This window comes from Lepidochelys kempii, chromosome 2 (assembly GCF_965140285.1).
Source record: "Lepidochelys kempii isolate rLepKem1 chromosome 2, rLepKem1.hap1, whole genome shotgun sequence".
Taxonomy (NCBI): Eukaryota; Metazoa; Chordata; order Testudines; family Cheloniidae; genus Lepidochelys; species Lepidochelys kempii.
The window spans coordinates 206,117,616-206,129,682 of record NC_136381.1 but is presented as its reverse complement, the minus strand read 5'-3'; the positions used below and the strand labels follow the sequence as shown (position 1 = coordinate 206,129,682).

At 41.9% G+C, this 12,067-nt stretch overlaps 1 protein-coding gene across 4 annotated transcripts in view; it reads left to right on the top strand.

Moving 5' to 3' along the window:
• The window catches only part of CHN2 (chimerin 2), a 199,575-nt gene that overhangs the window by 82,893 nt on the left and 104,615 nt on the right, over window positions 1-12,067 (top strand). For 3 of the 4 annotated variants that reach the window (XM_073333598.2, XM_073333600.2, XM_073333597.2), the window contains exon 3: window positions 4,337-4,392. The exons of the other annotated variant lie outside the window; for it this stretch is intronic. In XM_073333598.2, the coding sequence (XP_073189699.1) occupies window positions 4,337-4,392 (56 nt within the window). The remainder of the gene's footprint in view (window positions 1-4,336; window positions 4,393-12,067) is intronic. 4 annotated transcript variants of the gene reach the window in all.

The following is a 12,067-nucleotide window of genomic DNA, read 5'->3' as shown; positions in this document are numbered from 1 at the left end:
TCATCTGCTACCATTGAGAACAGTCTAGAGCCATCCTCTTTGGAACCCCCTTTCAGGTAGTTGAAAGCAGCTATCAAATCCCCCCTCATTCTTCTCTTCTGCAGGCTAAACAATCCCAGCTCCCTCAGCCTCTCCTCATAAGTCATGTGTTCTAGACCCCTAATCATTTTTGTTGCCCTTCGCTGGACTCTCTCCAATTTATCCACATCCTTCTTGTAGTGTGGGGCCCAAAACTGGACACAGTACTCCAGATGAGCCCTCACCAATGTCGAATAGAGGGGAACGATCACGTCCCTCGATCTGCTCGCTATGCCCCTACTTATACATCCCAAAATGCCATTGGCCTTCTTGGCAACAAGGGCACACTGTTGACTCATATCCAGCTTCTCATCCACTGTCACCCCTAGGTCCTTTTCTGCAGAACTGCTGCCTAGCCATTCGGTCCCTAGTCTGTAGTGGTGCATTGGATTCTTCCATCCTAAGTGCAGGACCCTGCACTTATCCTTATTGAACCTCATCAGATTTCTTTTGGCCCAATCCTCCAATTTGTCTAGGTCCTTCTGTATCCTATCCCTCCCCTCCAGCGTATCTACCACTCTTCCCAGTTTAGTATCATCCGCAAATTTGCTGAGAGTGCAATCCATACCATCCTCCAGATCATTTATGAAGATATTGAACAACTAGACATGGAGCCATTGATCACTACCCGTTGAGCCCGACAATCTAGCCAGCTTTCTACCCACCTTATAGTCCATTCATCCAGCCCATACTTCCTTAACTTGCTGACAAGAATACTGTGGGAGACCGTGTCAAAAGCTTTGCTAAAGTCAAGAAACAATACATCCACTGCTTTCCCTTCATCCACAGAACCAGTAATCTCATCATAAAAGGCGATTAGATTAGTCAGGCATGACCTTCCCTTGGTGAATCCATGCTGGCTGTTCCTGATCACCTTCTTCTCATGCAAGTGCTTCAGGATTGATTCTTTGAGGACCTGCTCCATGATTTTTCCAGGGACTGAGATGAGGCTGACTGGCCTGTAGTTCCCAGGATCTTCCTTCTTCCCTTTTTTAAAGATTGGCACTACATTAGCCTTTTTCCAGTCATCCGGGACTTCCCCGGTTCGCCACGAGTTTTCAAAGATAATGGCCAATGGCTCTGCAATCACAGCCGCCAATTCCTTCAGCACTCTTGGATGCAACTCGTCCGGCCCCATGGACTTGTGCACATCCAGCTTTTCTAAATAGTCCCTAACCACCTCTTTCTCCACAGAGGGCTGGCCATCTCTTCCCCATTTTGTGATGCCCAGCGCAGCAGTCTGGGAGCTGACCTTGTTAGTGAAGACAGAGGCAAAAAAAGCATTGAGTACATTAGCTTTTTCCACATCCTCTGTCACTAGGTTGCCTCCCTCATTCAGTAAGGGGCCCACACTTTCCTTGGCTTTCTTCTTGTTGCCAACATACCTGAAGAAACTCTTCTTGTTACTCTTGACATCTCTTGCTAGCTGCAGCTCCAGGTGCGCTTTGGCCCTCCTGATATCATTCCTACATGCCCGAGCAATATTTTTATACTCTTTCCTGGTCATATGTCCAACCTTACACTTCTTGTAAGCTTCTTTTTTATGTTTAAGATCCGCTAGGATTTCACTATTAAGCCAAGCTGGTCACCTGCCATATTTACTATTCTTTCGACTCATCGGGATGGTTTGTCCCTGTAACCTCAACAGGGATTCCTTGAAATACAGCCAGCTCTCCTGGACTCCTTTCCCCTTCAAGTTAGTCCCCCAGGGGATCCTGGCCATCCGTTCCCTGAGGGAGTCGAAGTCTGCTTTCCTGAAGTCCAGGGTCCGTATCCTGCTGCTTACCTTTCTTCCCTGCGTCAGGATCCTGAACTCAACCAACTCATGGTCACTGCCTCCCAGATTCCCATCCACTTTTGCTTCCCCCACTAATTCTACCCGGTTTGTGAGCAGCAGGTCAAGAAAAGCACCCCCCCTAGTTGGCTCCTCTAGCACTTGCGCCAGGAAATTGTCCCTTACGCTTTCCAAAAACTTCCTGGATTGTCTATGCACCGCTGTATTGCTCTCCCAGCAGATATCAGGAAAATTAAAGTCACCCATGAGAATCAGGGCATGCGATCTAGTAGCTTCCGTGAGTTGCCGGAAGAAAGCCTCATCTACCTCATCCCCCTGGTCCGGTGGTCTATAGCAGACTCCCACCACTACATCACTCTTGTTGCACACACTTCTAAACTTAATCCAGAGACACTCAGGTTTTTCTACAGTTTCGTACCGGAGCTCTGAGCAGTCATACTGATCCCTTACATACAGTGCTACTCCCCCACCTTTTCTGCCCTGCCTGTCCTTCCTGAACAGTTTATAACCATCCATGACAGTACTCTAGTCATGTGAGTTATCCCACCAAGTCTCTGTTATTCCAATCACGTCATAGTTCCTTGACATCACCAGGACCTCCAGTTCTCCCTGCTTGTTTCCAAGGCTTTGTGCATTTGTATATAAGCACTTGAGATAACCTGTTGATCGCCCCTCATTCCCTGAATGTATGCATGTGCCTAACTTCAAGCACTTGAATACTTCCAATTAAAGTTAATGGGACTGTTTACGTAGATATTTATCGTTAGGAAGAAGTAGCTTGCTAAATCAGCAGTATCTTCAACTCCAAGCATTCAAAATCATGAGATTTTTTTTTAGAAGACACAGTTTAGGTTCTTTGTAGTTTAGGGAATGCTGGGGGCCAGTTTTTCATGTTCTGTGCAACCACGAAGCTTGCAAAATAGCTTTTTTTCTTTTTAAATGAAAGCTGAGATCCGCACTTATTCCCATGACTCAAGGAGCTTGGAAAAATGCCATTTATCATGAGACTTGTAAAAAAAAATTATGGGAGCTGGCAGCACTGAATCAGACAGGTCCATATATTAATTCATAATATTGGATATATATTTATGGCCAGATAATACCCCTGTGCATAAAAACCTCTATAGAAGACAGGAAATTGTGAAGAGTTCTCCATTTTCATTTTCCATGTGATTGCCTAACCAGGGAGGGGATAGGGTTTTTCGTCCCCTGCTTCAAAACTAGCAGGTGGCATAACACCCAAAACTTGCATGTTCCCGAAGATTAGCAAAGAAGTCAGAAGTTACAAGTGGCAGAGGTGACTGTGTGAAAGTCCAGTACCGCCACGCTTCCCAAGTTTCTTCACAGCTTTCTTCATCCCTCTTTTAAAGGGTGATCCATGGTGCAAAGGGGCTCTGAAAAAGAGGTAATACAACCACCAACCATATTAGCTTTTCAGTAGATACTCCACTGTTTTCCAAGGCTGAGGGAGTTTCCCATCACTCGTCTTCTTCCCACAACCTGCCATCTTGCTGATCCACAGCCCACTGCGATCTTGGACTGGGGATCACAATATCATAGAGATGGGATGCCCATCTTCCCTTTATATGTGTATAGAGGTCTACATACAGTGGGCTTATTTTCAAGGGAGCAAGCCTAGCTTTGGGATTTTTACTAAAGCTGAGAAGAGAGGCACTCTATTTGCATTATAATTGCTTGCTGTCATCATGTGTCAACCCACGTTCACTACTTGTGGAATAGTAAGAGGAAGGAAGAAGCCTCCTTGAATCACAAAGGGAGAGTGGTAGGGGTCAACTGTAAGAAAAGATTGAAGAGGCGAGACCCAGAGTTCACTCAGTTGCTGTCCCTCATCTTTGGGAACCTTTGGGATGAGCAAAGTTGATCTGAAATATATTTGAGAATCTTAGGTAGCACATTAAAAGGAAAAAGAAAGTGGGAAAATGTTAGCATGTGGAAGCACTAGGGGTCTAATTTATTCTTAAATAGTTATCACTTGTGTCTTCAGTATGCATTGATAAGATTCTAGTGAACTCTTTTGGTAGTTTGTTGCAGTTCTTTCCTAGCCAATTCAAAAACACTGGAATTTTATTTAAAAATTCTATTATTGAGCTTGTCAGTAATACTGTATGCAACAAAGGAGTTTTATCTTGAAACATTCAGAAGGATTTGTTATGTTGGTTATATGTCTTGCAAGCAAAGTATGGAAATACACAGTGCCAGCACCAATATAAAACTAAATTGGGATTATATGAATTAAAAATAAATAAATGTTACCAGTGTACAATTGCATGACTAATTTCCATATAAATGACTTGACTTGCATGTATTTTAAAAACGTCTCTGTACCCCACCCTTTTTTATATATGTTTGCATTTTCTCTGAAGCATCTGACTAAAAATATCTGAATAAAAGTTTGTGTATATTGCAGTCCTCTAATTATTATTGCTTTTTTATATTTGACAGTGTATCAGTTACAACAGGAGGCACCGCGTCCCAAGAGAATCATTTGTCCTCGGGAGGTCAGTTCTTCTTTAACTGTATCTTGTTAAATCTGATGAATTGTCAGTAGTGTATTCCTATTGGAGATCTTTCCTATATGCTGAGAGAGCAACCGTCTATTTCCATTTTCTAAAATACTGTGGAACATATTATATATAATTGTTTTCAGATTATAAAGTGGGTCTTTAAAAATTGATTAATATTTGTTAAATCAGCACAGAGATGGGAATACATAAGATTTAACCATTGCAGAGACCCCTTTCCTTGTGCAGATGCTAATCAGGGCATTGTATGACTGTGCTCTATGCAGTACCTAAATGCTGTGATTCCCTTTTTTCATAGTGTTGTAGGAGAAGATCCATATATCTACATATTTAAAGATATGCAATGTTTTCACTCGATTCATGCAGTTTGTTCATAAAAAGCACTTCTCATGAAAGAAGGTTCACCTGTCCAATGTTAGCAAGAGCGTTCAAGATAAAATATTGAGTTAATAGCATTGGAACTCTTGTTCTGGGATGTCATGGAAAATTTGAAGTTTGTAGAATGTAAGAAATCTATGGAGCTGAAAGACTGCTGAATCAACATTTTCCTGCTTGTCTGCTTGCTTTTTTTTTTTTGCCAGTCATCTCTCCCAGTTTATCTAGTTGTCTTTTGAATATGGTAATACTTCTTCCTTCCGTACTGTGTCTTGGTAATTATAAAAATAGGATACTGTGAGTATATATTGATTTCTCCAATAAATCAATAAGATTGAGTTGTTTTTGGCTTCTAACATGTCAAGAACAAAGTGGCTGCAAACTCTTACAACACATATAGTTACAATAATAAATATTATGATTATTACTAATAATACTGAGCTCTTAGCTATATAAATTTTATACAGTAATCAAATGCAATTAAAAATATACGCGCTGTGATGTTAAAACCCCCTGAATATATAAGGAGAAATACATAGAAATTAATCAGTGTGATATTCCCAAATGTCTTAATTATCTGCTTTGCCCTCCCCCTCATGCTATTGTCTATTTAAATAGCCAATATCATGTAGTATCTGAGTGCCTCTCAAACATTAAAACATTTATCCTCGCAACACTTCTGTGGTGCAAGGAAGTGTTGTACTGAGGCATGGACAGATCAAGTGACTTTCCCAAGGTCACATAAGAAGTCTGCATCAGAGCCAGGAATTGAATGCACATCTCCTGATTTTCAGCCCAGCGCCTTAATCATAAGACCAAGCTTTACACTTTCTCTCATAGACGCCAGGTAGCAATTACCTGAGAATAGGGCAAAATTTTGGCATAAGAAGGAAAGCCTTCATGCTCTGTCAGCTAAGGGTGTACTCAAGCTGAGCATACAAGATCATAAAAGGGACAAGCAAAATGCTAGTGTGGTTAAAGTCTCTCTCACTCAGTCCCTGTCAGAAATGCTGCTCAAGAAAGTCACCAACATGGTGACCCTCTGGGACTCCAATGCACATAGGCCAAAAGGCTTTAACAGAACTTTTCTCTCTTATTTTCCCATACAAAACTGATGATAGCTAGTGCTCCAGGGCTGTAGCAGTTTGCAAAAGGAGAGGCCGTTAAGATTTTTATGAAGTGAAAATCCAGATAATCAGTTCTTTCATAGTCATTCAGTACCATATCTTCAAAAGAGCCATGGGTAATAGGCATGGAAGAGTATCATTCACTCCCCACTTCTGCCTTATCTACAAATACTACTCAGTTGTAGGGTGAAGAAATACAACTTAATCAACAAGCATAGCAATTAAAAGGATACTGCCCGCGGAGTAAATGTGTAGGTAAACAGGCCAATCAAGAACTCTGCAATAGCATACTGTCTCTAACATAGTCCCTTGCTTTGGTGGCTGATGACTTTTTTGACAGGTGAGGCGCGCACATCACAAAGTCTCATAAATTCCAGTATACATCTTCCTCCTTATAGTCCTGGCCGGGGGTCTCTGCTCTGCCCCACCAGGACTGCAGCCTCCCTCCTGCACCTGCAGGGATCCAGTGTCACCTGCCCCAGGGCCATGCAGGGAGTTCTCTGCAGCTACACTGTCATGGTCCCAGCTCTCTCACTCACCAGCCAGGTGTTTGGGAGCCCTCCCCAGGCAGGAACTGTTCAGCCTCTGTGGCCAGGGACTTCTCCTTCTCCTCATAGTCCTGGCTGGAGGTCTATGGCTCTCCTCTGTCCCACCAGGACCGCAGCCTCTCCCCTACCCATTGCACCTGCAGTAAGTAAACCATTTGTGTAAAAGTTAAGACAGGACTGTAAGTAATTTATGGCTCTGTATCTTTGAGCTTTTCTACATTATACTCTTTTCACTACTACCTGGATAAGAATCTTGTCAGCGAAAACAGGTCATCACTCCAGTTCAGATACATGCTGAACTGTTGAGAGTTGGGATATCTACATATTTCTAATTAATAACCACCGGCAGTGTGAACACTGTGAATAGCCCATCTTTCCAATAATATTGGATTTCTGCCAGTATCCTTGTTTTTTCTAGATTCCTTCCACAATATTTTAATGGTGGGCATCCTTTACAAATAAAAAGATTTATTTGGGCATAAGCATTCGTGGGTAAAAAATCTGCTTTTTCAGAAGGATGGAGTGAAAATTACAGATGTAGGCATTATTATACCTGAAGAGAAGGGAGTTTCTTCTCTACCCCCTGATATTTGACTCAATATATATATGGTGTGTCTCTGGGATTGTTCTACTGAAATGGTGGTTGAAAATGGCACATTTGCAGCAAAGAGTTATAGCAAGATGTGCCACTTCTTGTTTTTATACCAGAATAATATTTTTAATAGCATTCAATTTGAAAATGCCATTTCAACATGTTGTTTTTAATTTAAGTGAGTCTTTATTTCAAAAACATTTTCGTGTTAATAAAGTAAGAAATTACAGGATGAATGCTGACGGTGTTTGACTTGGGGACACTTTCAGTAACTATGGATAAACCAAGTTTTCTTTTCTTTTCTTTTCTTTTCTTTTCTTTTCTTTTCAAGTGGGAGATGGGGGTTGTCTTGCAATGAGTCTTGAAATATATTATATTTGATAATAGGCTACATTTTTAGAGCCATTCAGTATAGTTAGCTTCGACTGTTCTGCTCAGAGCAAGTCTTATTGACAGTCTTGATAGCAGTGTGCAGGTTAGTGGGCTTATCTACATTAAGGCTTTCAATATTGTTAACAGTAGTTCCACCGAACCAGTGTTAGCAACAGTGAGAAATTTGTCTGAAATTTCCCTAGTGTAGACAAGGCCTTAGAGCTTTAACTTATATTATTATGTAGAGAAATGTCAGCTAATTACTATGTTCATTGTTCTGAATTCCAGCTGGGTTGTGTCTAAAGCAAGCAAAAAATATGGTTCCTAGAAAAAGCAATTTCCTCTCTAATTTTGTATGATAATGAAAGGGAGAGGGTCTTTTTTTCTCTTACAAAAATGCCTTTTTCTCAGCTGAAATGTGAGACCTAGGATTCTAAGGGAACAAAATGTCAATATCCTCATCATCATCATCAATAATCAATACTAGAGCTGTCAAACAAATTTTAAAAAATTGAGGTTGAAAAAGTAGCTGTGATTAATCACAGTTTTAATTGCACTCTTAAACAATATTAGAATATCATTTATTTAAATATTTTGGGTGTTAATTGCTTACTTCTGTGCTGCTGCGGCTTGTGGTGCCTGGCACTTGGCCTGCAGCTCAAGGCAGACTCTGTGCTGTTGCACAAGGGCCGCATCTTGCTGGAGCCAACAGCCATCCCATAGCCCTCTGGCTATTCCTGGCTCAGTCCAGGGTTGCCATTTCAGATTTTGGTTTGGGGTGGGTGTGTGTGTTTGGGGGTGAGGGTGGGGAGAGTGTGTGTGTGTGTGTGTTGGGGGGCAGGAGTGCTGTCTCTAAGCTGAGCACTCAGGAGCCTGAATGCATTTTCAGCCAGCAGCAGCTGCTGGCAGAGCACTCATTCCTGAGCCAGCAGCAGACAGGTTCCTCCAGCTCAGTGGGGACCAGGTACACAGGCGAGGCAGATGGACACCTCGACATCAGCCTACCCCTACCCCTGCTCTGCACAGGAGATAGGCTCCCAGTCCGGCATAGCTTGGTCAGAGGCGGTTCCATGGGGTAAACGGGGAGGTAGGAGCAGCATGGAGCAGGGCGATGGGAGGTGAGCGGGCTCCCCTGGGTGGTGGCCCCCCTCACTCAGCCCTAAGGACAGAGGTGTCTTCCTCCCCACCTGGCCGCCGCCGAGTCCTGTCTCCAGAGGTGTGTGATTAACACTCATTTTTTTAAAAAAAAAGTGTTAATCTGTTTTGAGTTAATCACATGCATTAACTGAGATTAATTTACAGCCCTAATTAATACATAATAAAGACCCAGCCATGGAGTTTTAACTGTACCACCTAGAGTGGCATTTTGGATATTTGGCTTATCTTGACCCTCTGGATGTTTCGAAGTGTGTAAGTTGTAGGGTGGGAGGAGAGCAGGGAACATTCCTCATGCCATCCTTTTTGTCCAGATGGACCTACTGAAGGTGGAGGCCATCTGTAACTAGACAGAACCCTGGACTGTTTGAGAACTTCAGGTTTTCCTGAGTTTTGCAAATTTTTATAGAAAACTCATTGCCAACTTCTCTAACAAACAGCCCCCCTGACTTCCCTCCTTCATAAAGCCATTCGTTTCACATGGTCTCCTGATATCCAGCATGCTTTTGACCACCTCAATACTGCATTCACCACAGCTCTGATTCTGGCACATGCCCCAATGTGACTCTCCGGGCGGTACTCTCACAGTGACTTGGACCCCAGCCAGTTCTGCACACATGTTCATACTATGCTTGAAAATTCCCCCCCCCCCCATAGTAATGAACTATGAAATACTGGGCAAGGAGCTGCTTTCAATCAAAATTGCTTTTTGAAGAACGGTGTCACCACCTTGAGGAAGCTTGGCATCCGGTACAGGTTTTTACTGACTAGAAGAACCTCATGTACTGCTGCAAGACCCAAACTTTGAACCGGAGGCAGATAAAGTGGGCCTTGTTCTTGTCTCAATTTGAGTTTACTATCCCCTACCGCCTGGGAAACCAAAGTGGGAAAACTGATATTCCATCACAAAAAGGGGAATACTACCGGAAAACAAGGTACCTATCTTCAAGCCCCTCTGTCTTCAAGCCTACTAATTTTGTCAATGCCGCAATTCATCAAGAACTGGTCTCCCACATCCAGTCCACCTCAAAAGAAGACCCATTCACCCAAGGGACCAAGTCGATGCCATTAGGGGATAATATGCATCATTCCATGGGGGACAGGATAACATCCTTCCCATATATGTTCCCCTGGGAGGTCCTAGAACTGTGCCACAACATTCCATTGATCACTTTGGCTGCCTTAACACCTCCTGCATGGTTGCCTTTTTTTTTCTGGTGGCCCCACATGCGGGTCAAAGTCCAAGTTTACATAGACTCCTCTGAGTGCTGTGCATGTACACAAATGCCCCGGACTAGACCCCATGGCACATTAGTCCCTCTGAAGACTCCAGCTAGGCCTTGGTCCACCATCACCTCAAGCTTAATTGTGGAACTCCCAGGATCAATGGTCATACCAAAACATATAAAACTTATCGTTTAGTTACCTAGGCAGGATTGCTTAGACTGTAAACTGTTACTTTGATCATAAGAACTTTGGGGCAGGGACCATCTTTTAATTAAATGTGTGTACAGTGACTGTGTAAAATGAGGCACTGATTTCCAGTTGTGGCCGCTAGGCATTACTAAAATACTACTAGTACTAATTCAAATATTCTGACAGTGTCATGAGATAATTCTTTTAGCAAAACCAAGAGTGGATATTTTGATCCCTTATTGACTGACTGACAAGTAGGTAACAGTTCAATTATAATAAAAAGAGGTAAGTAGACTCAATCACTTGCTAGAATTGTAGTATTGTAGTTACATTTTTTTCCAAGGTTAAACTGCTTAGGAATCACTGTTGTAAAATGAGCTCTCCATTTCTTCATTTATTATGTTTCGAAGGACACTTAGTCCTCTAGGTCTTGTGAACATGAGGTTTCTAAATAGGTGTTTAAAATGATTTGTTTGAGGTGAGAACTTTACATTAGCCAACTGCTGAGATACTACACAAGACTTTTCCATTTTGATTTAAAGGGGCTTACAGTCTTATCTAACCTGTTGCGTTGATGAGTCTGAGGTGCAGTTTGTGCTCAGTTTATAGTGGTAATCCAGCCATAACATGAAATAATCTAAAGATTAACTCCTTTTTCTGAACCTTCACATCTTACTAGACTGCTCTCATGGGGTCTAACTGAACTGAGAGTTGTTTTTATGGATGGTAGACTGGAAATGATTATAAAATCATTAGGTATAATTCTAAGTGCAAAAGATATCTGGTTAAACATGTAGAGAAACTGTCTCCATTGCCAGAAATGAGCGCACTGACGTTGCTGAGTCTAAGGTCTTGATTCTCCACCCTGTCCATGGATTGGAGGGACATGTGAACCAGTTCCATTATTTAGGACTGTCTAGCACTGGTGTAAGTTAGGGATGCAGAGGAGCAGCCCTAAATTCCACAGATGCAAGGTCCATGCAGGCTCTTGTGCCATTGGCGTAAAAGATTAGGCATAATGGAGCTCCACTCTGTTATGGAACGAGGAGGACTTGTGGCACCTTAGAGACTAACAAATTTATTTGAGCATAAGCTTTTGTGGGCTAAAGCCCACTTCATCAGATGCATGCAGTGGAAAATACAGTAGGAAGATAGATATATGTGTAAAAAGAAAAGGAGTACTTGTGGCACCTTAGAGACTAACAAATTAAAGTACTCCTTTTCTTTTTGCGAATACAGACTAACATGGCTGCTACTCTGAAACCAGATATATGTGTGTGTATTTATGTATATACAGAGAATTTTAACATGAAATTTTTTCATGTTGTGTGTGTGTGTGTGTGTGTAATATATATATCTTCCTATTGTATTTTCCACTGCATGCATCTGATGAAGTGGGCTTTAGCCCACAAATACATTTTAATCTCTAAGGTGCCCCAAGTACTCCTTGTTCTTTTTGCTGATACAGACTAACATGGCTACCAATCTGAACTCTGCTATGGGTTTCCCCCTTCCCTTTCCTGCCATTGATCCACTCCCAACATATGATCACTGATGCTGTGGGGTAGTGCCCCAGAGAATCAAGTCCAAAGCAGTTGTTAATCTTACCACACACAAAGGGTTGTCTGAGTCAGCTGGAATATATGTATTGCTGTACCTTTTTGGTATGCACATAAGGCCAAAACTTGCAGTCCTTACGCAGTTAAAACTCCCATTGACATCAGATGAGGGTTTCGATAAATAAAGACTGGAAGATTTGATCAATAATGCAATTAAAGTAGCATTATTTAATCTCTATGATTTGAGAATAAATGGCTCTTATCTCCCTGACTCCTTTTTACTTTAAACGTTTAGCTCTTTTTTATGCATAAATTAGTGTCTTTCTCATAGAATAAAGTAAAGGAGAGAGAACATTTATTGAAATTAGGTGTGTTTTATTTCTGTGACAGTACTTAAATGGAAAGAACTCTTCAGGGTGACTTCTCATTTCAGTGCAGTGTGACTTGGATGCAGATGATATACTTGAAATGACAATCTGCCATTTTAGGACATATTCATCTCCCACA